Source organism: Lagenorhynchus albirostris, chromosome 20 (genome assembly GCF_949774975.1).
Source record: "Lagenorhynchus albirostris chromosome 20, mLagAlb1.1, whole genome shotgun sequence".
Lineage (NCBI taxonomy): Eukaryota > Metazoa > Chordata > Mammalia > Artiodactyla > Delphinidae > Lagenorhynchus > Lagenorhynchus albirostris.
Genome location: NC_083114.1, coordinates 9,665,636 through 9,692,121, shown reverse-complemented (window position 1 = coordinate 9,692,121; position 26,486 = coordinate 9,665,636). Strand labels below are relative to the sequence as shown.

The 26,486-nt window shown below is 49.3% G+C and overlaps 1 protein-coding gene and 1 long non-coding RNA gene across 11 annotated transcripts in view; one reads left to right on the top strand and one right to left on the bottom strand.

Annotated features, from left to right (window-relative positions):
• PELP1 (proline, glutamate and leucine rich protein 1) overlaps window positions 1–22,309 on the top strand; it is a 46,026-nt gene extending 23,717 nt beyond the window's left edge. For 3 of the 9 annotated variants that reach the window (XM_060132995.1, XM_060132993.1, XM_060132990.1), the window contains exons 2-16: window positions 7,035–7,099; window positions 7,481–7,586; window positions 12,304–12,453; window positions 12,694–12,765; window positions 16,978–17,037; window positions 17,335–17,485; window positions 17,671–17,800; window positions 17,947–18,034; window positions 18,496–18,584; window positions 18,663–18,779; window positions 18,900–19,047; window positions 19,189–19,348; window positions 20,059–20,114; window positions 20,259–22,049; window positions 22,166–22,309. In XM_060132995.1, coding sequence (XP_059988978.1) covers window positions 7,533–7,586; window positions 12,304–12,453; window positions 12,694–12,765; window positions 16,978–17,037; window positions 17,335–17,485; window positions 17,671–17,800; window positions 17,947–18,034; window positions 18,496–18,584; window positions 18,663–18,779; window positions 18,900–19,047; window positions 19,189–19,348; window positions 20,059–20,114; window positions 20,259–22,049; window positions 22,166–22,258 — 3,159 coding nt within the window. In that variant the 5' untranslated portion in view covers window positions 7,035–7,099; window positions 7,481–7,532 and the 3' untranslated portion in view covers window positions 22,259–22,309. Of the gene's footprint in view, window positions 1–7,034; window positions 7,100–7,480; window positions 7,587–12,267; window positions 12,454–12,693; window positions 12,766–16,399; window positions 16,579–16,977; window positions 17,038–17,334; window positions 17,486–17,670; window positions 17,801–17,946; window positions 18,035–18,495; window positions 18,585–18,662; window positions 18,780–18,899; window positions 19,048–19,188; window positions 19,349–20,058; window positions 20,115–20,258; window positions 22,050–22,165 lie in introns of those variants that run through there. The other 6 variants (XM_060132999.1, XM_060132992.1, XM_060132997.1 and 3 more) reach the window with 6 other exon arrangements.
• On the bottom strand, window positions 13,283–18,860 carry LOC132510731 (uncharacterized). Of its 2 annotated transcripts, XR_009537413.1 has the most exons (4): window positions 18,155–18,860; window positions 17,638–17,828; window positions 13,742–16,853; window positions 13,283–13,541 (listed from the first exon to the last, which is right to left on the bottom strand). It is a non-coding gene; the product is annotated as an uncharacterized LOC132510731 (long non-coding RNA). The 2 variants fall into 2 exon arrangements; XR_009537412.1 differs by having other exon boundaries at window positions 13,283–16,853.
• Window positions 22,310–26,486: the final 4,177 nt, after the last annotated feature.

Below are 26,486 nucleotides of genomic sequence, written 5' to 3'. Positions count from 1 at the left end.
TTCAGAGATGGAGGGGAAGAGAGTGGGCGCTATGAGGTGAGTAGGCAGTGAACAGATTATGCAGCGCTTTGTAGACTGGTTTAGAAGAGTCCTTTGGATTATACATAGAATAGAATCTAACTTCCATTCAGTCCTACAAGCTAGAAACCCAGATGTCATTCTGAACACTTTCTTTTTGCTCACACACCTCCGTATACAGTCTGTTAAGTCCTTTTGATTTTATTCTCTAAGTAGCTTTCAGATCTGTCCACTTCTTTCCATGTCTTTCCCATTGCCCCCATCCTGGCTTTAACCCCCATCATCTTACCCAGATTCTAAGAAGACATAACTGTCTAACCTACAGTAGGTTCACCTTTAATATTATCTCCCGTGCTCCATCTTCTCCCGCTAACCCTCCCCCAAATTCTATTCATCCTTCAAGACTCGTGTACATGAGTTCTTCCTTGTCCAACATTTGTTACCGGGATCTTCCCAGCTCTATGCTTCCTTCCAGGAAGAGGGTTATCACAACCTGCTGGGTGGTTCAGTAATCTTAGCCCCAAATTTATTAGAGATGACCTCATTTATTTATTAGTCCTCATTGAGGGTGACAAAACTGTGCCTCTGATATCTCAGCCCAGTTCCCCTCCTGTGATTCATGTGGTTCCTAAGTATTTCTGAAATATTATCTATTCTGTTTATAAATGTGTGATTTCCGTCATCATCTCTTTCAAGTCTTCCCCTCCTCCTTCAAGGTGAGCTACATGAACTTAATGTCTTGCTTAATTTCTCTTAAATGTCTAAAAGCATTTTTTAAAATTGAAGTATAATTGATTTACAGTGTTGTGTTAATTTCTGCTGTACAGCAAAGCGACTCAGTTATACACATATATACATTCTTTTTTATATTCTTTTCCATTATAGTTTATCCCAGGATATTCAATACAGTTCCCTGTGCTATACAGTAGGACCTTGTTTATCCATTCTATATGTTTTGATATAGTTTATATCTACTAACCCCAAACTCCCAGTTCATCCCTTGCCCACCCTCCCTTCCCTTAGAAGAATTTTGAGTAAAGAATCTAAGGGTGATGTGGGAAACACCTTTAAATTGCCTGTACTATATTTTTTGGGTATATCTTGCCTTGAATTTTTTTCTACTTGTCTGTGTTGTATTGAGTTCTCAGAACATGGACCTGTGTGGTGGGTTTCCTTCACTTCCTCGTAGATTTTCATTCAACAAAGATTTTTTGAGTATCTCTTATGTGTTACCTACTATTCCTCATCTCTAGGTAGATAAGTAAGACATCATCCTTTTCCTCGGAGAATTTCTAGCTTAGCTGAGATGAGAAATGAAGGTAAGTAAATAGGCCTGGAGCGTGAGAGAAAAAGAGATCCATTGATTGGCCCATCCATCTACGCTTAATCACCAACTTTGTTTTCCCACAGGTACTGCAAACTCAGTACCAAAATGGAACTACCTGAGCACAGTTCACAGTTTCTGGCTTGCATTATGGCAGCTGGTCTCCTTGCTGTCAGTCTTGCTCTTTTTAATTCATTTCCCACATAACAGCTGATCCTGTTTGTAAAATCCTTAACCTGTTTGCTGCCTTTTAAAATCCTTAAGCACCTGAACTTTCCTGCCTCAGGGCCTTTGCACTTGTGCTTGGAATCTCTCCCTGTGCCGCCTCTCCATACCCGCCCCCCCCACTCCCCCCCAACAATCCCCCAGATCTTTTCAACTCAATGTTTGTTTGTCAGTGCCTTTGGGAAACCTTTCCAAACCACCTATGATTAGCTGTTCTTTATTACACCATATGGAAATTATTTATTCATTGTACATATACACTCAACCTCCTTCCCCCATACCCACACAACTGGGCTTTGATTTGTTTTCGTATGTAGTTAAAAAAAAAAAAAAACTTCTGGAAAATCTCAGATGACACAAAAGTAGAGAAAATAGTATTTTGAACCACCCCCACCCCGGCTCGTGCTGTCTCTTATCACCCAGATTTAACAGTGAACATTTTTGCCAGTCTTGTTTCATTCCCACTTTCCCAACTTTGCCTCCAACCTCCTCTGCCCCTGGAGCACTTTATTTTTATTTATTTATTTATGGCTGCATCGGGTCATAGTTGCGGCGCAGGGGATCTTTCGTTGTGGTACGCAGGCTTCTCTCTAGTTGTGGCATGTGGGCTCAGTAGTTGCGGCACGTGGGCTCTCTGTTTGTGGCACGCGGGTTCCAGAGCGCATGGGCTCTGTAGTTGTGGCATGTGGGCTTAGTTGCCCCGTGGCGTGTGGGATCTTAGTTCCCCTACCAGGGATCGAATCTGCGTCCCCTGCATTGGAAGGTGGATTCTTAACCACTCGACCCAGGGAAGTCCCTCCCACCCCAGAGCATTTTAAAACAAATCCTGTATCTCATTTCCCTTATAATTGCACATACTTTGAAGGACAGAGTGTCTTGTTCTGCCTTGTGTCCCTAGGGCTTTGTACTGTCCCATTCTCTAGCCAGTACCCAGTGATCTTCTTAAAAATATCAGTAAGATTAGAGCATTGTCCTGCTTAAAACTGTACACTAACTTATTGCACCAGGCCTTACATAGTGCGGCCTATGCTGGCCTCTTGACCTCCCCTCACACGACTCCTGGCCTGTCTTCATTGTGCTCCAGCCACCCAGGCTGATCTCATTTCTGCAGCAGCTGAGGCCACTGCTCATCAGTTCCTTCACTCTTTGTTGGGAAACTCCTGGGGAGGTGAGCTGCTTGTTTAGATCCCAGCTTCCACGCCACCATTTCAGAGGAGCCTTTCCTGAGCACGCTGTTTTAAAATACAGTGGTCCTTCCCATTTCAGTCATTTTCTGTCAGATTATTCTGTTTTGGTTCTTTCCTAGCGTTTATCACTACTTGCAATAAATTAACTTATTTATTATCTGTCATGTTCTCTCTTCTCTTCTTACCTTGTTTAAATTCCATTATAATCACTTCCTCACCCTTCTGCCTTCATTGTACTTGCCCGGCAGCACCCCGTCTGTGTTAAATCCAAGTCCTTTTATTTGGTGCCTGTACCTGTTACAGCTCAGTATGGCTGGAGATACATGTATCCTGGCTGGCTGATCTCACTTTAAATTCATGGCTATCATCTTCTCAAGTGGACTCTTAGTGTTGCCTAGCAATCCTGTTACATTTCCACTTTCCTAGACAACCTCTGATTACTTCTCTCCATCCTCACTCTTAACTGATGAAGTCACTTCCCATTTCAGTGAGAAAATAGAAACTGGGGGATGGGAATTCCCATAGGCTGCCGTCACCACATCTGCCAGCTTACCTGTGTCTGTGCTCGTATGCTCTGCCTTCCCTCCCATTACTAGGGGTGAGCTGGTCCATGCCCCTACTAAAGCCAGCCCTCTGCTTGTACATGACATCTGTCCCCTCTGCATGTACACAAGTCCATTGCTTCTCCACTTGTTCATCATCAGCTTTTCCCGCTTAGGTCATTTTCATCAGCATATAGCTCAAAACCACTTTAAAAAAAGTCCCCCTTCCAGCTCCTGCCCCATTTCTGTGCTTCTCTTTATGGCAAAACTCCTCAAAAGAGTTGTTTGCACTTGTACTTTCTCCCATTCTTCTTTTTAAAAAAATAATATTACTTTGAAATGATTTACAATTTATAGAAAATTTGAAAGAATATACCCTTCACCCAGATTCCCTGAATGTCAGCATTTTAAATGCATATTTGTTTGATCATTCTCTGTGCATATTTTTTCTGGGTCCATGAAGGAGGAAGTTGCAGACATGATGCCCTTTTGCCTGTAAATTCTTCAGCGTGCATTTCCTTAAAAACGATTCTCTTACATAACTGCATTCCATCATCAAACTCAAAATCAGTATCAGTACCATAAGTGATTTAATCTATAGATCTTACTCCAATTTTGTCAGTTGTGCTAAAAGTGTCCTTGATGGCAAAAGAAAAATTTCTTACGATCTTGACATTTTTGAAGAGTGCAGGATAGTTATTTTATAGGATGTCCCTTAGCTTGGTTTGTCTGCTGTTTTCTGATGATTAGGTTCAGGTTGTGCAGTTTTGGCAGGAACACTGCAGAAATGATGTGTGACATTCTTGTCGCGTTGTATCAGGGGGCACATAATGTCTCTTTTTCCCATTACTGGTGATGTTAACTTTGATCATGGGTTAAAGTGATGTCTGCCAGGTTTCTTCATTATAAAGTTTTGGTTTTTTCCTGTGGGGAGATTATGTAATTTTGTGTCTTGTTACCCTTTCACCTGTTTTTTTTAGTGTCCATTAAAGATTCTTCCCTGAACGAATCATTACCCTGATGGTTGTCCCTTAGAACTCATCCCATTTAGGCTTTTAGCCTAACTACTTCACCAAAATACTGCTTTACCAGGTGACTTGGTAAGTCTTGAGGATCAGCAATGACCACTGAAGATATCAAGTTCAAAGGTCAAATTTTGGTCCTCCTATTACTTGACTTGTCTGTAGTATTTGTTACAGCTGATGACTCCTTTCTTGCAAAATTTTCTTCACTTGGCTTCTGGGATACCACTCTCTTGATTCCCCTCTTACCATACTGGTCACTCCTTCGCAGCCTTCTTTACTGGCTCCTCCTCTCTAACCTCTCAGTGTTTGAGTGCCCAAGAACCCAGTCCTTGTACTGCTTTCTTCCTCTATTTACACTCACTCCCACAGTGAGCTGATCCAGTCTGATGACTGACAACTTCCCAAATCCATACTCTAACCGGGATTTCTCCTAACTCCGGACTTAGCTACCCAGTGCCTATTTGGCATTAAATAGACATCCCAGACTTAACACCTGAAACTGAACCCCAAACCTGCTCCTCCTGCGGTATTCTGCTGCCTTGTAAGTGACAACTCCATCTTTCTAGTTGCTCAGGCAAAAAACTTTGGAATTAGCTTTGCCTCTTTTCTTTATCTCCCACCCATATCCAGTGTGTTATCAAATCCTGTGGGCTCTAACTTCAGAGTATAACCACAGCTTGAGGCTTGAATCTCCACTCTTACCACGCTCTTTACACTGCCTCGTCTCTCTCCTGGATCCTTAAAATAGCCTCCTACTTGCGTCTGCTTCTGCCTTCTGGACAAGGCCACTCAGGTGTTCTGGATGTGTTTTAAAAAATAAATTATGTCAAGTAATATCCCTTCTCTGCCTAATTCTTCTCTACCCCATGGCTTTTATCTTATTCAGAGTGAAAGTCAACGGTTGCCTATATGACTCCAAAAGGTCCCACCCTGCTCCCGGGGCCTCGTCTCTCCCGCTCAGTCTCCTCTAGTGACAGGTCACCTCCTTGCTGCTCCTCAGATACGCCTAGTGTGCTGTCATCTCACAACCTTTGCTCTTGTTCTCTGCTTTGCCTGGAACAACAAAAAGTTACCAGCATGCCTTTTTTTTTTTAAACAGTTTTATTGAGATGTAATTCACATACAATTCACCCATTTAACGTGTACAATTCCATGGTTTTTCGTATTTGCAGAGTTGTGCAACCATCACCATGATCAATTTTAGAGCATTTTCATCACTCCCAAAGGAAACCCTATACCCATTGGTAGTCACTCCCCATTTCCCCCCAACCTCTCTCTGCTCTTCAGCCTGAGGCAACCACTAAGCTACTTTTTGTCTCCATAGGTTTGCCTACTCTGACGATTTCATAGAAGTGAATCATACAATACGTGGCTTTTGGGGTCTGTCTTCCTTCCCTTAGCATAATGTTTTTAAGGTTCATCCATGTCTCAGAACTTCATTCCTTTTTATGGCCAAGTAATATTCCATTGTATAGATATGCTACGTTTTGTTTATCCATTCGTGGTTGATGGACATCTGGGTTGTTTCCAGTTTCTGGCTGTTATGAGTAATGCTGCTGTGAATATTCGTATACGATTTCTTATGAGAACGTGTGTTTTCATTTTTCTTGGGCATATACTTAGGAGTGGTGTTGCTAGGTCATATGGTTAACTCTAACCTTTTGAGGAACTGCTGGGCTGTTTTCCCAAGTGGCTGCACCATTTTATATTCACAGTGCGTGTGAGCGTATCAGTACGCCTTGCTCTCACTTTGCTCAACTAGCTTCTTGGAGGGCCCTGTGTCCACTCCACATAGAGTGCTGTCTCCCTTCCCTACTCCAGCCTCTCCTTTCCTTCCTCAGTTTATTTTTCCCCTTAGCACCTAGCACCCTCCAACATGCTATTTCTTATTTGGTCATTTGTTTATTTTCTGTCTTCTCTAACTAGAATATAAGCTCCCTAGCACCTCAAACAATGTCTCACATAAAGTAGGTAAATAAATGTTTATTAAGTGAATCAACATTTCCCTTCATGAGGACAGGGACCTTATTTATTTTATTCAGCTCTGTATTCCTTCATCTGATTCAGGCATAAGATGTGTTTGTTGAAAGAATGAATGATGAGTACAGTTAGGGGGATACAGGGGCCACCAGAGGACTCTGGCCATTTAAGCATGGAGAGTTTACTCGTGGGAGGGCTGAGGAGCAGACCTCTTTCAGGGCTGCCAGAATGTGCAGGAAGGAAGCTCTGGTTGACTTGGTTTATGTTGGCATTAGCAGCTCGAAGGGAGCCAGGAACAGGAGGAGGGGGATTTGGGGTGAAGGAAGAAGGGGTCAGATGAGTTTAGTGTCCAGTCAGCAAGCATTTAGGGATGTCCCTCTGCGCTAGGTGCTGTCTAGGGAAACGGAAGGAGCCTGTCTTTGAAGTCTGGTAGCTGGGATGAGTCGGGCTGTCTAGCCTTCTGGGTAACACTAGTTCGTTGGGTGGGAAGTTGGGGAGGGGACAGGTGGGATGTAACTTGAGGAAAGCCCACGGGACAGGACAGGCTGCTGTGTGTGTCACCTACTGAAAATAGGGAAAAGGTTGTCGGCCTCTAGAGGAATGGCCTTTTGGTCTCAAAGGAGGTGTTACTTCAGAAAAGGCTTCGGAAACAGTGGGGCAGGGAAGCGCTTGGAGAAATCCTGTGTCTTTAGCATCCTATTCCCAACTCATTTCCTTGTCTTCTTTCCTCCAGAACCTTTCAGCTGTTGGCGCGTTGGTGGGTCTCAGTAATGCACGTCTTGGTTCTATCAAAACTCGGTAAGTCTTTAACCCTGTTTTTTCTCCAGGGGGATGTTTCTTTAGGAAGAGGGCTGTATATCTGTCCATCCACTGTCACCACCCCACGGATTCCTGAGATTTCTCCATTCCCCAAGAAGGTGGAGAGTTTGATTCTTTTCATGAGTTCACTTGGCTTTGAACCCCACCTATTCCAGCTTCCAGGTTTCTGTGCCCCACCTTCTGTTCCCTTCTTTCCTTGTTGCCCACACCTCACTTCAAGTCCTCCAAGTATTTCAGGAGTTAGAAGCTGCCGTGGATCTGGAGGTGATGTGTTTCTCTAGCCAGTGAGCGTTAAAGGGCGATGAATTGCTTTCTCTGCAGTCTAGCCACCACCCACTTGTCACTCACCTTTCTTACAAGGTTTGAGGGCCTGTGTCTGCTGTCCCTGCTAGTGGGGGAGAGCCCCACAGAGATGTTCCAGCAGCACTGTGTGTCCTGGCTTCGGAGCATTCAGCAGGTCTTGCAGGTAAGGATTCAGCCGCCGCCCTGCCTCCCTCCCTCCCTCAGCCATGCTGTATTCTCCATTCTGGATGTGGTACATATTTGTGGCTTAGACATTTAGTTCTGAGGACAGAATAATTAGAAGCAGTTTTTTTCTAGCAGGGAGGATGAGCTTCAAATAGAAACATCCTTTTAAATGTTTTGATTTTTTTTTTTTCTTACGGTACGCGGGCCTCTCACTGTTATGGCCTCTCCTGTTGCGGAGCACAGGCTCCGGACGCGCAGGCTCAGCGGCCATGGCTCACGGGCCTAGCCGCTCCACAGCATGTGGGATCTTCCTGAACCGGGGCACGAACCTGTGTTCCTTGCATCGGCAGGTGGACTCTCAACCACTGTGCCACCAGGGAAGCCCACGTTTTGATATTTTTATCTACTGGGTTATTTTAATTCATCTGACCTTTCATACTCTGTAACCGCTGTTTCACATCCTTATTAGCTTTTCTAATGAGTGACATCTCTAAAGCTGCTTTTCCTAGATGTTTGATTTTTTTAAATAGTTTACTAATTTTTTTTTTTTTTTGGCTGCATTGAGTCTTCGTTGCTGTGTGTGGGCTTTTCTCTAGTTGAGGCGAGTGGGGGCTACTCTTAGTTGCGGTGCACGTGCCTCTCACTGTGGTGGCTTCTCTTGTTGCGGAGCATGGGCCCCAGGGGCATGGGCATCAGTAGTTGCAGGACGTGGGCTCAGTAGTTGTGGCTCTCAGGCTCAGTAGTTGTGGTGCACGGGCCTAGTCGCTCCATGACATGTGGGATCTTTCCAGGCCAGGGTTTGAACCCGTGTCCCCTGCATTGGCAGGCGGATTCTTAACCACTCTGCGTCACCAGGGAAGTCCCCCCAAATTTTTTTTAAATTTTTTTTTTTGGCCACGCTGTGTGGCTTGTGGGATCTTAGTTCCCCAACCGGGGATTGAACTCGTGCCTTCAGCAGTGAAAGCGCAGGATACTAACCACTGGACTGCCAGGGAATTCCCCAGGTGTTTTTTTTCCCTACTCCTCTCTTCCTCTTAACATTTAAATTTTTTTCTGCTTTTACATCCTTTGATGACATCCCCACTTAGTTCTTCCACAAGCATGTTCTGGGCACACATGGCAGGTTGTGTGCTAAGCTCTGGTGGAGAGATGTACTTGGACCCTGCTTTCAGGTGTTTAGAGTCTCTTGCAGGGGTTGGGAAACCTTCTAGGTGTCTATAGATAGTAAAATGTCTTAGGTTTTACGAACCCCATATGGTTTCTGTTTTTTATTGGCTATGCCTCACACACATGGGATCTTAGTTCCCCAACCAGGGATCAAACTCGTGCCCCCTGCAGTGGAAGTGTGGAGTCCTAACCACTGGACCACAAGGGAATTCCCATGGTTTCTATTGCGTAGTGTTTCTTTGTTGGTTTGTTTTCCAACCCTTTAAAAATTTAAAAACCATTCTTAGCTTGTGGGCTGTGCAAAAACAGGCACCAACAGACCATGGTTTGCTGATCTGTGTTCTAGTGGAAGAGAATAATATTTATTTTTTAAGTGCTTTTTATTTTATTTTAAAAATCTATTCATTTGCTTTATTTATTTATTTATTTGGTTGCGCCTGGTCTTAGTTGCAGCTTGCCAGCTCCTTAGTTGTGGCACGTGGGCTCCTTAGTCACGGCATGTGAACTCTTTGTTGCGGCGTGCCCGTGGGATCTAGTTCCCCGACCAGGGATCGGACCCGGGCCCCCTGCATTGGGAGTGCAGAGTCTTAACCAAGGAAGTCCTGAAAGAGAATAATTATACAATGAGTGTGAAAAGATAAACTTCAGTAGGTGCTCTGGAGGTAAAGAATGTAGTTCTCTGAGAGCATGTAACGAGAGAACCTGACCCAGACTGGGGTGGTGATCAGGGTCAGTGGTTCAGGGAGGGCTGTTCTGATGAGTAGGAGTGAACTGGGCTGAGAGTTTTCTAAGTGTTCTAAGCCTGCAAAAGTCCTGAAAGAAAAGGAGTTTGACTCATTTGTAAAGAATTAGAAGCAGGCTGGTGTGGCTGAGGTTAATGAGATGCGACCGGGGAGGTATGTGCATGGGGACCAGGCTGTGCGTGGCGTTGTAGGCATATTAGGGAGTTTGGTTTTTATTCTCAGAACAGTGGGAATTCATGGAAGGTTTTGAGTAGGGGGAAGGAGGTGGTGGTAGTGGTGACGTGATCAAACTTTCATTTGGAAATACCACTCTGGCTGCTGTGGTGAGACAGGATTAGAAAGGAGCCAGAATGGCAGCAGAAGGACCACGAGGAAGGTACTAAGGGTAACCTAGGAGAGCATTCACGGTAGCCTGGACTAGGGCGGCAGCTGGAGACATGATGAGAAGTAGGTGAGAGATTTGGAGGCAAAGAGGGATTTCAAGAGAGATTTAGAGGCAAAATAGACAACAGGTCCTAATGATGGAATAGTGTCAGGGAAAGGATGTGTCCAGGATGACTCCCAGGTATCAGAACATTGGAAGACAGCCAGGTTCCAAGGGGAGTGGTGAAAATAACATGAGTATGGTCTTGGGCATTCAGTAGAGGCCCCCAGGAAGCATACCCTTGACCTAGTGTGCGTGGAAGTGACCAGATATCTCAGAGGGTAACCCTGAGGGTTCAGTGGTGGGGGCTTCAGTCAATATGTTTTACAAAGAGGAAGAGTCCTCAGCATTTAGATGGCAGCTGCAGCTGAGGATGAGGCTCAGATGATCAAGTTGAATACTTACACAGACTGGATCTTGAGGCGCTCCACAGTCAGTGGTCAGGTAGAGGAGGATGAGCTTACAAAGCAGACGAGACAGGGCTTCCCTGGTGGCGCAGTGGTTGAGAGTCCGCCTGCCGATGCAGGGGACATGGGTTCGTGCCCCGGTCCGGGAAGATCCCACATGCCGCGGAGCGGCTGGGCCCGTGAGCCAGGCCGCTGAGCCTGCGCGTCCAGAGCCTGTGCTCCGCAACGGGAGAGGCCACAACGGTGAGAGGCCCGTGAACCGCAAAAAAAAAAAAGCAGACAAGACAGAGCAGCAGAAAGGAGATAACCAGGATGGTGAGTTGAATGGAATCCAAATACTTCAGGGAAGACGGAGGAGTCATTTCTCTTTATGCCCTTCTGAGCTGGAATAAGACAAGGACTGAAAATTTTTTATCAGATTTAGCAACTCAAGGGTAATGAGACTGTGAAAGTGTTTTTTGGTGGAGCAGTGGACACGGAAGCCAGGTTGCCCTGGGATGAGCAGTGAGTGGGAGAAGGAGTGGAAGTGGAGAAGGTAGGCAGTCCTGTCAAGACGTCTGGCTCTGCTGGTAAGAGGGAGAAACTGGGCAACAGCTGAGATTGGGCAAGTGGAGTCTGGGCTCAGGAGAAGGACTTTTAGGATGGGGGAGACTGGAGCATGCACAAATGTCAGTAGGAAGAATCCTTTGGAAAGGGATTGGAGAGAGGGGGCCAGTTTACAGGGTTAGGTTCTGCGAAGAAGGGAGGGGGGACTATCTAAAGCACCGAGGAGGGATTGTCCTCGGATGGGAGGAGCATCTCCTCTAGTGGGACAGGAGGAAGGAGAGCAGGGATGAGGATGGAGGTGGAGTTTTCAGTTTGGTGGTGGGAAGCTGAGGGAGTGCCCATCTTTGGGCTTCAGCTTTCTCTGAAGTTGCAGGTTAGGTTATACGGAGGTGACGGTGGTGGGAGAGGGGCTGAGTAGCAGAGGGAGTTAACGAGCGAGAGGTGCAGGAGGATTGCTGGACAGTGTTGAGGCCTGCTTGTGGTTGGTAGGCCCACTGAGTCGGACTTCCTAACAAGCATTCTTGTTTGTTTCATTGACACGTGGCGTCTGGTCTAGCAGGGGGTAATGTGCTGAAGGCTTTTCCCTTAGATACATGTTAATTTTCTAGAGAAGTCCTTCTTTATAAATTTAAGCCGTTTTTCCTCCGTGAATTCCACGGTAGGTCTGAGACAGCCAGAAGCAAGCTTGGCGAGATGGGGCGGTTTTGTTTTGGCTGAGACTTTTCTTGTGGTCTGAGAAGTGCTCCTCTCCATTCCTAGCAGGGAAATGTAGTATGGGAGCAGAAAGAAACTCTTGAGATGCTCTAGTCAGGCAGATCTTTAAAGTATGGCTTTGTTACCTTTTTCCCCCCAAATTCCTCGGACCCCCAGACGCGCATAGTACTAAAGTGTGAACACACGTCCTGTCTGTAGATGAATGTGTTACTTCGGATGCTCCATATCTCTAATACGCTCTGTCCCTAGTGGATTTTTTTTTTTAATCTATTTATCTTTGGCTGCATTGGATCTTTGTTGCTGTGCACTGGCTTTCTCTAGTTGCGGCGAGCAGGGGCTGCTCTTCGTCGCAGTGCGCGGGCTTCTCACTGTGGTGGCTTCTCTTGCTGCGGAGCATGGGTTCTAGGCGCATGGGCTTCAGTAGTTGTGGTGCGCGGGCTCTAGAGCGCAGGCCTAGTAGTTGTGGCGCACAGGCTTAGTTGCTCCGTGGCATGTGGGATCTTCCCGGACCAGGGCTTGAACCCACGTCCCCTGCATTGGCAGGCGGATTCTTAACCACTGCGCCACCAGGGAAGCCCCTGTCCCTAGTAGATTTGATGGTAATGTTGACGTTAACTGGTGTTTGTCAAAAGCCCCATGTTTTCATACCTCTCATTCCTCCTTTCGGTGACCGTGAAGGTGAGGTTGGGAGCATGGGGTGTTGTTGCTCTTTAGTCCCAGGACCCGCCCCCCACGATGGAGCTGGCCGTGGCTGTGCTGGGGGACCTGCTCCGCTACGCGGCCCAGCTCCCCACACTCTTCCGGGACATCTCCATGAACCACCTTCCTGGCCTTCTCACCTCCCTGCTGGGCCTCAGACCGGAGGTGAGACGCCTGCCCGGGTCCCCCTCCCCTGGGCCCATTGCATTGCTTGCCCTCACTGATACCCATTGGGTTAAAGAATGTGATGGGAAGTGATTGGGGAATAGGACTGAAGAAGTGAGAAGGGGTCCGGGCCAAGAAAAAGTATAAGGAGAAGGGACCCTGAGGGGCGCGTGGTGGGGTGGAGATAGGGTCTGGGGCGTTGGGCCCTCGGCCTCTTCCTTACTTTCTGTTTCCCCACAGAGTGAGCTCTCAGCACTGGAAGGAATGAAGGCTTGTATGACCTATTTTCCTCGGGCGTGTGGGTCTCTCAAAGTAAGTGTTCATGGGAACTCCTCTTCCCACAAACATACACCTTGATAGCCGTCTTACCTCAGATTCCGGTGCTGAGATTTCTAAGCCCCTGTCTCCACAGCTCTAATTGTGCCACCTCGTAGCTTTAAATGCATTCTCATTTAATCCTCACAGATAAAGAAATTGAAATTAAGTAACTTGCCTAAGAACTGACGCCAAAGCTCAGGCTCTTACCCCTGGACTCTTTCCTCTCTCTGCCCTGCTTTCTCCGTACCTCTAGAATGCCCTGCCCATTTTTCTACCATCTTGTTTTACTTTGTTCCTAAAGCTCTTATGATTTCCTCTGGGAAGCCTTCCTGACTTATTACTTCCCTATATCAGCTTCCCCAGCGCTTCTCTCTCCTTATTTTCCTGACTAATCTCTCACCCTGTCCCCCGAACTGTCATGGCTGTACAAAGGTGGCTGCACAGCAGAGCCTTATTAGGGCAAACAGGCAGAGCGGACGCGGATCAGGTGAGGGAGGAAGGAGGTCAGTGGAAGAATTCGTTTTATTTTCAAGGAGATAAAATAACAAATATGAATGGTTATCAAATTCTGCCAAAGCAGTAACAGTTAAAGGGCCTTTGGAATTGGTACATTGATTGTTTGCAGAATAATTCAATGCCAAGAAGTACCTAAGAACAAACAGGTGTTCTCCTGTCGATTAGATGTTCTCTCTTGTTTTGATACACTCATCATTGCTTGACAAACCGTTGGGCACCCCCTTTCTCACATGGAAGCACAAACCTATGGAGAACTGGAATTAGCGGCAAATTAATATATTTTTTTGCATAACTCGTGGTTAATCACAGTAATTGGTAATACTATACTCAGTATTACCAATTAAGGGGGAGTTTGCCATACAAGTTATCTTGAAAGTAAGCTCACATGGTTCTATGACCAAGTTAAGAAAGTCAAAGGGAAAGGGAACTGGTACTTAGTAGAACTGCTACTCACTATGTGCCAGGCACTCCGCTGTGTGTCTTCTCAGTTTACAGTAATTCTGTAGAGCTGGTGTCACCGAATTAAACAGGAGGAAACAGGTCCACAAGGGTTTGACTAACACAAGCCTGTGTATCTGGTAGTTGTAGAACCAGGGTGAGAGTGAGAACTATTTGTCCTTCATGCCCATGTTTTTTTCCACCAAACCAAACTCCCCAGGCACTTTTAAGAACGTGGACAGGATTGACAGACAGGCTTCCACACTGATGCCGGCTCTGATCAGTTGTTAGTGGCTTGGGAAGGATCGTGAGCCTGACGCGGAGCTCTGGGGGCACGTGCGCTGTGGTCTGGGAGTGGTACTTTGGTAACTGGTTACTTGCAGTATTTGAAAAGCCCTGGAGCAGGTGATATTTCTCAGTGAACTTGGGTCCCGTCCTTGCTGATGCTTTGCTTTCATATGACTGCCACTAATGGCAGGTAGTAGAATCTTTGGGTAGCAGGGCAGGACTTTGTCAAGAAGGCATTTGGAGTAACTTGGGGATTTTATTAAAGTGTTTTTTTTAACTAAAGTTTACTAAGTTTAGTTTACTAAACTAAACTTTCTTCTAGAATGCTCTGTAAATTAACTTCTTAAATTGCACGGGCTAGATCTTTGTCTCTGACCCCTCATTGGTCAAAGTACGTGAGGTTTTACTGCATACGCCTGCTTTGATTCAGCTTGGTTTGGGGTTATCTATACCTACCTGCATCCTCCCAGGAAAGTGCAGGGAGAATTGAGTGTTATCTATGGGGTCAAGATTTGAGTAGTCAGACTAGCCTGCCCGTGAGTCCTCTGCTAGTGCCCCTTAATTTTCGTTGTGAGTGGTGGTCAGGAGAATTCATCTTTAACTCACAGCCTTTTGTCAGACGTGTAGTTTTTGAAGTTATGGCCTGCATTTTAAGTACCTTCTCCAAACCAAACAACAAAACTTTCATATGTTGTTACGGGGTGCATATGCCTTTATTTCTCTAAGAATACAGTGTCATCTGGAGAACTTCCCTCTGTTGAGGAGTCTGGCTTTGTCTGTTGCCTACATGGCAGATAAGACTCTGTCTTGTGTGGAGGCCCCGGGGGCAGTTTGTACTTGAAACGTCTTGCAGACCAGTACTTAGGAACTGATAATTGGAGTGTCTATCTGTTCTCTATTCCATCCCCCAGAAGCTCCCAGGGCAATTGCAATCTCCAAGCTCAGGATGACCCCTCCCAAATGAGGTATCTCAGGCATTCTGAGTCCATGCAGTCAGTCCTGTAGAGGCTTTACCTTTCCTCCTCGACAGATTATTTGTTCCCTGGAATGAGTGGGAAGACTCACCCCACTCTTAAGAGACACCCAGGACGTACTGTGTGTGCACGCGTGCTTGCGTTTCCAGTGAAATGTTCCAAGTGAGCCGTTACTTTGGTTGGCTTTGCAGGTCACTTGGGGTAGACCTGTGGTCAGAGCCATGTCCCTGTACTTTGCTTGACTGCAGTCACGTAAGCAGACTTTTGGTGGCCTCAGTCCAGCTTTTTGACTCAGAGTCTCAGGGAAAGTGTGAGCAGTAAGTTGGCCAAAAGGGCCGAGTGCCACTGTAGATAAGGCTTTGGCGACTCTCTGTCATCCTTGGAGAAGCCGGTGTCAGGAGACCTGTGGGCGGTTGCTGCTTTTGGTTTGAAGTGTGCAACCCTACCACACCGGACCTGAAAATGCTTTCCAAGTCCCAAGGGAAACGGTTCTAGGCCTTCTCATACCCTGGGATCAGCTGTAACAGTGCTTGTCTCATGGTGAGAATCCTGCAGTGGAATGTGGGAAACCAGATGTGGCTCCTGTCACAGGGCGATGGCAGGGAGCCCTTGGAGGGCTGCTTTCTGGACCATACACTGCTAGACCCCCGTGCCTGCTTCCTCCCATAAGTCCCCTGCTGCGTACCTGGTGCCACTGTTGATTTGTCTCCCTGGTCTTCTGGAAGTTTACCTTTGTGGCTGTGATGCCGCCATCCCCTGATGAAGTCCATACACACTAGCCTGGGATTTAAGGCCCGGCCTGCTTCTCCGTGGGCCTCTTGTGAGCCTGGAGCTCTCCTCATGGTGTCCCTCCCTCTGTCTCCTTATCCGGGTCCTCCCTTTTCTCCCAAACCCAGCTCAGTCCTGCCTCGCAGCATCAGTCCCTCCTGACGCTCCCTCTTTGTTTTCCACGCATTTGTCTTCCCGACTGTTACACCCACTGAAGGTGGAAATCCTGTTATACTTCAGCGTTCTCACCCTTTTTGTGCCATAGACCTCTTCGAATGTTTTTAAATCCATAAAATACATGCAGTTGCAAGGGACACTGATTCTGTTGAAATGTATACTTTAAAAAATTGTGATAGAGTGGGATGTGCTGCTTTACTAACGTGTCAAATAACAGGATCTAGCAGCAGGTCTGGTAACTAAGTTTCAAATTAGTGATGCACGTGAATGATAATTCAAGATAACTGTTTACAACTATATGTAACGTGAAATGAAAATAAGTGATTTCTGATGGTGACAGTCAGAGGTACTGCTGATACTACTGTGGCTTTTTGTCTACATATACAGTAAAAAAAAAAAAATTATACTTCATTTACAGGTTAGTGAAAATGATTTAAAAAATTTCCCTTCCATGTTCACAGGCCCCTTTGATTCTACCTCCAGCTAAATGGGGCCCCAGTTAAACAGTCCTGTGCCGGCGCCTTCACATAGCAGGCGGAGTACTGTTGTTGGCTAACTGACAGGTCGCTGCTCTGAGATGTGCTACCTCAGTCCTGCTGGGCAGCCTTTCCTTCTCTCTCCACCTTGTCCTGCCCTCGCACCTCTGGTTAGTGCCGCAGCTCCCAGCTTGGACCCTTGCTTCTTGTCTGAGCTGGCAGGGAGTTGGGGCGTGGAGGTAGCTGCTTTTCAGTGCTGTGTCTTTGGCTTGAGGGAGATGACTGTCATTTTGCAAAGATTGGCAGGAGGGGGCCCAGTCGTCTGTGGGACACAGGCCTCAAACAGGGAGGCTAAGGACAAGAGGCGACATTCAGGGTGTCTTTCCACCATGAGAGCATGTCTGCACCCAGGCATGATGCCCCTTAGAGTGTGGTGCTTCCTTGTCTGCAGGAAAGAAAAAGGCCTTAGATCCTCGGCCTCGATTCTGCTGCTGGGAATGGGCGGGGTCTATGTCTCTGGCCCTTGGAGCTGACTCACCAGCCTCTCCCTTTCTTTCCCTCTAATCCAGGGCAAGCTGGCCTCATTTTTCCTGTCTCGGGTGGATGCCTTGAGCCCTCAGCTCCAGCAGGTAAAGGGAAAGGAGGGAGATGGAGAGCCTGGGGTCTGAGCTGGAGCTTCTTTTCTCTATTTTTCTGTCTGTTACTGCTTTTCGACCACGGTCTCACTCCCCTCCCTGTGAACATACGCAGTAAACACAAGTCGTGACTTCTGCCTCCGTGTCTCCATCTGTCTTTCTGCCCCGTAGTCCCTTCCATTTTCCTTCAGAGCTCTCTTTGATCTCCATCTTCCTGGGCATTGGTGGGGTTGGGATTCCACGGCTGGGCTGGATTCCCATCTGACCAGGGTTCCAACCTGTCTTCTGCAGTTGGCCTGTGAGTGTTACTCCCGGCTGCCCTCTCTAGGGGCTGGCTTCTCCCAGGGCCTGAAGCACACGGACAGCTGGGAGCAGGAGCTGCACAGCCTGCTGACCTCTCTGCACAGCCTGCTTGGGGCCCTGTATGCGGGGGCGGACACGGGTAGGGACTGTGGCTGCTGTGGTCGGTGGCACGGTGGTGAGGGGAGCAGGGGGCTGGTCTGGAGAGGCGGGGCCTTTGAGTTCTAGGCAAAAGGGAGTAGAATATGGGGGGGTCCTCCACCAGAATGGAGGAGGAGGGGATGGAAGACAGACCTGGCGTGTGAAGGTGTTTGTGTTTCTGTCCAGCTCCTATGCAGTACGAAGGCCCTGGGGTGGAGACGCTGCTCTCCCCCTCAGAAGATGGCGATGCCCATGTCCTTCTCCGGCTTTGGCAGAGGTTTTCCGGGCTGGCCCGCTGCCTGGGGCTCATGCTCAGGTGTGTGAGTGTCAGAGGGAGCGAGGGCCTGGAGCAGGAGGGGCCAAGATGGGTGTCGTCTTCATCATGAGGAGGGAGGTTGAGGGTGGGTGTGGAGTCGCCCTGGGCCCCCACGCTGAGAATCTCCCTGCTCTGATTCTCGTTAGCTCCGAGTTCGGGGCTCCCGTGTCCGTCCCCGTGCAGGAAATCCTGGATCTTATCTGCCGGACCCTCAGCGTCAGTGCCAAGAACATCGTAAGTGGAGTTTGTGCCCTGTTCACAGCGCTTGCCCAGGATGCAGGGCAGCCGGGCAAGCAGTGTGGGCTGTGGCTCCCAAAGTGATGTCGCCTGAGGTTGCCCCGGCCAGCTCCTTACCTCTCCAGATGCCGTTATTCCCGTGCTCCCAGCACACGCACATCAGTGCCGATTCGCTCCCGTGTTGCGGGAGCACTTGTAGCAGATGCTTCCTCAGGGGAGGGTGAGCTGGGGGCCAGCTGCGTCACTGCCGCGAGGTTCGGCTGTCCCTCCCTCGTCCTCCTTGCAGGGTCTGCTGAGGAGGATGGCAGTTAGATCTTGTTGGGGGAGTTGGGGTCGGGTGTGGGTTCCTTACCTGTGTGCACATGTGTATTCAGTCACATGCATGTATCCTGCCTCCATTTCTCTTTCTTTGCCTCACTTTCTTCCCCCACTCCTTACTCTGCTAATTTTTTCTGCAGAGTTTGCTTGGGGACGGTCCCCTGCGGTTGCTGCTGCTGCCCTCCCTCCACCTGGAAGCCTTGGACCTGCTCTCTGCACTCATCCTCGCGTGAGTGGGGTCGGGAGGATGCGGTGCAGGGCTGGGATGTGCTAGGAGCAGGGGTCACTGTTCTGTCTTCGCCCCCAGGTGTAGAGGCCGGCTCTTGCGCTTTGGGGCCCTGATCAGCCGCCTGCTTCCCCAGGTTCTCAATGCCTGGAGCATTGGGAGGGACAGCCTCTCTCCAGGCCAGGAGAGGCCTTACAGGTGACCATCTAGGAATAGAATAAAGAGGAGAGGGTGGGTGAGGGGGTGCCAGTGGACCGGGGGTGCTGGCGGCTGGGACATCGACTCCCTTTCACAAGCTGCCCTCTGCTCCTCCCACAGCACTATGCGGACCAAGGTGTACACTGTCCTGGAGCTGTGGGTGCAGGTGTGTGGGGCCTCGGCAGGAGTGCTTCAGGGGGGAGCCTCGGGTGAGGCCCTGCTCACCCACCTGCTCAGTGACATCTCCCCGCCGGCTGATGCCCTCAAAGTGAGTGAGGCCTCTGCCCCTGTCCCGGGACCCCATCCTGCGCCCCTTGTCCTCACCAGCCTCGCCACCAGACACTGCCTTCTGACTGTCCTGCCTTCCTGTTGGCCTGTGTGTGTGATTTATGTTCCCCTCCCCCGCCAGCTGCGCAGTCCCCGGGGGAGCCCTGATGGGGGTTTGCAGACCGGGAAGCCCAGCGCCCCCAAGAAGCTAAAGCTGGACATGGGGGAGGCTCTGGCCCCGCCCAGCCACCGGAAAGGGGACAGCAATGCCAACAGTGACGTGTGTGCAGCTGCGCTGAGAGGTGGGTGAGGCCTGTGCCCTGCGCCTCAGCGCACTGGGATGGCCTGGGGTGATAGCCCCAAACCAGTCGTTGAGGTGGAGGGTGTAGAAAAAATGCAGACCCAGCTAAGAGCCTGTGGCGAAGCTACGCCACCCCCAGGGCTGCAGGTGGAATCTTGGGTCCTGTTGTTAGGTGGAGTGCTGGTGTTGACACCACCCCTCCAGGGTCTCAGCTATCTTTGTTCGTGCATCCCCTGTACGTGCCAAGTGCTGTTCTAGTACAAGAGGGCAGGGCTGGGAAGAGGACAAAATCCCTGGGCTGTGGAGCTCACACTCCCCAGGCGGGCTGCTCAGTGGGGCTTCCTGCTTCTGAGTTGCTAATCTGGATGCAGAAGTGACTTTCTTTTGGGTCCTGTGTATTTCACTGCCCTCCAGCCCCCCACCCCCCGTGTGAAGGGAAGTGCCAGCTCTCCCCAAATACGTAAACGCGCATTTATAATGTTGTACCTCCATCATCTGTCTCGTTTACATAATGTTGTCAACAGCTTAGGTAGTAGGGATACGTTTAGGATCCCCATTTTATAGTTGAGAAAACAAACTTAAAGGAGTTACGTGACTTGCCTGAGGTGGGCCATGGCAGAGTGGGGTGCTCAGCTGGGGCCATGTGCTTCAGAAGCCCTGGCTCGTCATCGTGTAGCCGCCCGCCTCTGACATACTGGTCTCCTTCCCCAGGCCTCAGCCGGACCGTCCTCATGTGCGGGCCTCTCATCAAGGAGGAGACTCACAGGGTGAGTGGAGCCTGGTCCCCACGGAGGTGGGGAGGAGCCACTGCTCTGTACCTGTCGGGGGCTCATTCACACCAGGGAGTAGGCCCCGGAGAAGGGTTGGCTCGTCGTGGTGTCGTCTCAATGTGTGCTCTCTGTCCTTTTCAGAGACTGCATGATCTGGTCCTCCCACTGGTCATGGGCGTCCAGCAGGGCGAGGTCCTAGGCAGCTCCCCGTATACCAGCTCGCGCTGCCGCCGGGAACTCTACCGCCTGCTGCTGGCTCTGCTGCTGGCGCCTTCTCCTCGCTGCCCGCCTCCTCTCGCCTGTGCCCTGCAGGCCTTCTCCCTGGGCCAGAGAGAAGACAGCCTTGAGGTAACTGCGGAGTGTGGCCAAATCCACCTCGTGGGTTCCTGGATTCTCGTTTCTGATGCTGGTCGGCATTCCCTCCCTGGTTTCGTGAAGGCCCATATCCCTGATGCTTGCTTTCGCCCTTTTTTCCCTCCTCAGGTCTCTGCTTTCTGCTCAGAAGCACTGGTGACCTGTGCAGCTCTGACCCATCCCCGGGTTCCTCCCCTGCAGACCATGGGCCCTGCCTGCCCCACCCCTGCCCCAGTTCCCCCTCCTGAGGCTCCATCTCCGTTCAGGGCTCCAGCTTTTCATCCCCCAGGCCCCATGCCCTCTGTGGGTCCCATGCCCTCGGTGGGCCCCATGCCCTCAGCAGGCCCCATGCCTTCCCCAGGCCCTGTGCCCCCAGCGGGCCCCATGCCCTCAGTGGGCCCCATGCCCCCAGCACGCCCTGGACCTCCAGCCACAGCCAACCACTTAGGCCTCTCCGTCCCAGGCCTGGTGTCTGTATCCCCCCGGCTCCTTCCTGGCCCTGAGAACCACCGGGCAGGCTCAAACGAGGATGCTGTCCTTGCCCCTAGTGGCACTCCTCCACCTACTATACCCCCAGATGAGACTTTTGGGGGAAGGGTGCCCAGACCAGCCTTTGTCCACTATGATAAGGAGGAGGCGTCCGATGTGGAGATTTCCTTGGAAAGCGACTCTGATGACAGTGTGGTGATCGTGCCTGAGGGGCTGCCACCCCTGCCACCCCCACCCCCCTCGGGTACCACACCCCCGCCTGCAGCCCCGGTTGGGCCCCCAACAGCCTCCCCTCCTGTGCCAGCCAAGGAGGAGCCAGAAGAGCTGCCTGCGGCCCCGGGGCCTCTCCCTCCGCCGCCTCCCCCTCCTGTTCCTGGCCCTGTGGCACTCCCACCACCCCAGCTGGTCCCTGAAGGGACTCCCAGTGGCGGAGGACCCCCAGCCCTAGAAGAAGATTTGACAGTTATTAACATCAACAGCAGTGAGGAGGAGGAGGACGACGACGAGGAAGACGAGGACGAGGAGGATTTTGAGGAGGAGGAGGAGGAGGAGGAAGAGGAAGAGTATTTTGAGGAGGAGGAAGAAGAGGAAGAAGAGTTTGAGGAGGAGTTTGAGGAAGAAGAAGGTGAGTTAGAGGAGGAAGAAGAGGACGAGGACGAGGAGGAAGAGGTGGAAGAGGTGGAGTTCGGCCCGGCGGGCGGGGAGGTGGAAGAAGGAGGGCCTGCACCCCCAAGCCTGCCTCCAGCTCTGCCCCCCGCCGCATCCCCCAAGGTGCAGCCGCAGCCAGAACCGGAACCCGGGCTGCTGCTGGAAGTGGAGGAGCCGGGGGCTGAGGAGGGGCCTGGGGCCGAGACGGCCCCCACACTGGCCCCTGAGGTGCTCCCCTCCCAGGGGGAGGTGGAGAGGGAAGGGGGGAGCCCCCCTGCAGTGCCACCTCCTCAGGAGCTTGTTGAAGAGGAGCCCTCTGTGCCCCCAACCCTGCTGGAAGAGGGGGCTGAGGGTGGGGGTGACAAGGTACCAACCCCACCAGAGGCATCTGCAGCAGAAGAGATGGAGACAGAGGCAGAGGCAGCAGCTCTCCAGGAAAAGGTGAGCGGGCCGGGCGGGGAGAAGTGGTGCTGGCTGCTTGCGCAGCCTGACCCACTCTTCAGTGTGTGTGTGTGTGTGTGTGACTGTTTTGGATTTGATGTCTTTGTCCCTCAAAGGAGCAGGATGACACAGCTGCCATGCTGGCTGACTTCATTGATTGCCCCCCTGATGATGAGAAGCCACCACCTGCCACAGAGCCTGATTCCTAGCCCTCTCCCACACCTCTCACTCTTCGTTTCCAATAAAGTTATGTCCTTGGATAGCGACTGCTGCTTCTGCCTTTTGCCACCACAGTGTCCCCAGCTGGGCTTGTCCTGTACCCATAGTGTTTCCCAGACGTGTCCATGGCTGTCCTGTTAGCTCCACCGTCCAGAAGAGGAGCCATTGACTTACAGGGGTAACAGCCTGTCCTGTTGCTCAGCAAGTCAGTGTCAAAAGTGTTGAATTTTTGCCTGGTGCTCTTGCTGATGCTAAGTGTGTGCTGGGTTGCCTGGAGAAGGAGAAGAAGGAAGTAGCCCTGCTTCTGTGAGTAATCCAGGTGTGGGAGTATGTGGGAAATTTATGGGATTAAGTGTCCTAGTGAGTGAACCTGTGTATACACACAGCCCCTTGGTCTCAAAGAGCAGGCTAAGTGACTGTGATGGAACTTTAGAAAATTACGATAAGGTACAGAGGAGTTTAATCATTGACTTCTCTGAACTGGGAACTTGGGTGTCTTAAATTATAGGGGCATCCATCGGGGATATGGGGGATAAGCTCTGTTCTGGGACTGGTCCTTCCAGTGACAACATCCCCGCCCAACACCTCCCTGGCAGGAATTTGACAAGCTCACCTCTAGCCTTCCTACTCACTCTTGAGATTTGGACATTTCCCAGCCAGTGTCTGATCCCTTTAAGCATTTATAGACTATATATATTCTAGGACTTGTTGGGATGCACATGTGAGCATCACCCAGAGTTGTGTATGTGAGAGGGTATTGAGGTTTATGGGCTTGAGGTAGATGCCTCATGGTTTTTTTCAGTCTGTGAACATGAGTAAAGTGCCTTGGAAATGCAGAAAGGGTGGTGACTTCCCAACTGCCTGTATCCTGAAGGGCCTCTTTGAGAAGTGACATTTGTGCCAATTTTTGGAAGATTAGTAGGCGTTTAAAAAAATTTTCCACCCCCTTGGAAGGAGACAAGATGGCGGAGTAGGAACTTGAGTTCACCCCCTCACAGGAAAACACCAAAATCACCACTTACAGCTGAATAATCATCGACAAAAAAGACTGGAACCTACCAAAAAAGATAATCTACATCCAAAGACAAAGAAGAAGCACAACAAGGCGGTGGGAGGGGTGCTTTCGTGATACCAAATCCCATACCCACCAGGTGGGCAACCTACAAGCTGGAAAATAATTATATTGAAGAGGTTCTCTCACAGGAGTGAGCGTTCTGAGCCCCATGTCAAGCTCCCCAGCCTGGGGGTCTGGCCTCGGGAGGAGGAGCCACTAGAGCATTTGGCTTTGAAGGCCAGTGGGCCTTGAGTGCAGGAGCTACACAGGACTGGGAGAAACAGAGACTCCATTCTTGGAGGGCACACACAGGGTTTCGCATGCACTGGTACCCAGGGCAAGGCAGTGACCTCCTTAGGAGCCGGGGCCAGACCTACCTGCGGGTCTTGGAGGGTCTCCTGGGGAGGTGGGGGTTGGCTGTGGCTCACTGTGTGGGCAAGGACACTGGTGGCAGAGGCCCCAGGGAATATTCATTGATGTGAGCTCTCCCAGAGGTTGCCATTTTGGCATGGAGACCTAGCCCCACTCAACAGCCTGCAGGCTCCCAGGCCAAACAACCAACAGTGTCGGAAGCCAGCCCCAGCCATCAGCAGACAGGCTGCCTAAAGACGTCCTGAGCACACAGCTGCCTCTAAACACACCCCTTGAAATGGCCCTGTCCACCAGAGGGCCAAGATCCAGCTCCACCCACTAGTGGGCAGGCACCAGTCCCTCCCACCAGGAATCCTACACAAGCCCCTGGACCAACCTCACCCATCAGGGGCAGACACCAGAAGGATAAGGAACTTCAAGTCTGCAGCCTGAAACGGAGACCACAGACACAGAAAGTCAGACAAAATGAGACAGCAGAGAAATATGTTCCAGATGAAGGAACAAGATAAAACCCCAGAAGAACACCTAAGTGAAGTGGAGATAGGCAATCTGCCTGAAAAAGAATTCAGAGAATGAGAGTAAAGATGATGCAAGATCTCAGAAAAAGAATGGAAGCACAGACCAAGAAGATACAAGAAATGTTTAACAAGGAGCTAGAAGATTTAAAGAACAAGGAGCTAGAAGATTTAAAGAACAGACGAACAATACAATAACTGAAATGAAAAATACACTAGAGGGCATCAATAGCAGAATAAATGAGGCAGAACAAATATGTGAGTTGGAAGACATTGGTGGAAATCACTGCTGCAGAACAGAATAAAGAAAAAAGAATGAAAAGAAACGAGGACAGTCTAAGAGGCCTCTGGGACAACATTAAATGCACCAACATTTACATTATAGGGGTCCCAGAAGGAGAAGAGAGAAAGGGCCTGAGAAAATATTTGAAGAGATAGCTGAAAACTTCCCTAACATGGGAAAGGAAACACTCACGTCCAGGAAGCGCAGAGAGTCCCATACAGAATAAACCTAAGGAGGAACATGCCAAGACGCATATTAATCAAACTGACGAAAACTAAAGACAGAGAAAATATTAAAAGCAATAAAGAAAAAGCAGCAAATAACATACAAGGGAATCCCCATATGGTTATCAGCTGAATTTTCAGCACAAACCCTGCAGGCCATAAGGAAACAGCACAATATATTTAGCGATGAAAGGGAAAAACCTACAACCAGGAAAACTTGACCCAGCAAGGCTCTCGTTCAGTTTCAACAGAGAAATCAAAAGCTTTACAGACAAGCAAACACTAAGAGAATTCAGCACCACCAAACCAGCTTTACAACAAATGCTAAAGGAACTTCTCTAGGTGGAGAAGGAAAGGTCATAATCAGAAACAAAATTACAAATCATAAAGTCAAGAGTATAGTAAAGGTAGGAAATCATCCACACACAAATATGATATCAAAAACAGCAATTTTGAAAAGAGGAGAGCACAAATGCAGGATACTGGATATGCATTTGAAATTAAGAGACCGGTAACTTCAAACAATCCTGTATATATACAGACTTCTGTATCAAAACCTCATGGTAACTGCAAATAAAAAATCTACAATAGATAACACACACAAAAAAGAAAAAGCAATCCAAACACAACTCTAAAGATAGTCATCGAATACCAAGAGAAGAGAATGAAAGAGGAAGGGAAGAAAAAAGACTTAGAAACCAAATCCTAACAATTAACAAAATGGCAATAAGAACATACATATCGATAATTACCTCAAATGTAAATGGATTAAATGCTCCAACCAAAGGACATAGACTGGCTGAATGGATTAAGAAAAACAAGACCCGTATATGCTGTCTACAAGAGGCCCACTTCAGATCTAGGGACACATACAGACTGAAAGTGAGGGGATGGAAAAAGATATTTCATGCAAATGGAAGTCAAAAGCTTGAGCAGCAATACTCATATCAGACAAAATAGACTTTAAAATAAAGACTGTTACAAGAGACAAAGAAGAACACTACATAATGATCAAGGGATCAATCCAAGAAGAAGATATAACAATCATAAATATACATGCACCCAATATAGCAGCACCTCAATATATAAGGCAAATGCTAACATCCATAAAAGGAGAAATTGACAGTAACAGTAATAGTGGGGGACTTTAACACCCCACTTACATCAATGGACAGACCATCCAGACAGAAAATCAATAAGGAAACACAGGTCTTTTTTTTTTTTTTTTTTTTTTGGCGGTACGCAGGCCTCTCACTGTTGTGGCCTCTCCCGTTGCGGAGCACAGGCTCCGGATGCGCAGGCTCAGCGGCCATGGCTCACGGGCCCAGCTGCTCCGCGGCATGTGGGATCTTCCCAGACCGGGGCACGAACCCATGTCCCCTGCATCGGCAGGCGGACTCTCAACCACTGCGCCACCAGGGAAGCCCCAGGAAACACAGGTCTTAAATGACACATTAGACCAGATGGACTTAATTGATATTTATAGAACATTCCATCTGAAAGCAGCAGAATACGTATTCTTCTCAACTGCACATGGAACATTCTCTGGGATTGATCACATGCTGGCCACAGGGCAGACCGCAGTACATTTAAGAAAATTGAAATAGGACTTCCCTGGTGGTGTAGTGGTTAAGAATCCGCCTGCCAATGCAGGGGACACGGGTTTGAGCCCTAGTCGGGGAGGATCCCACATGCCACGGAGCAACTAAGCCCGTGCACCACAACTACTGAGCCTGCGCTCTGGAGCCCACAAGCCACAACTACTGAGCC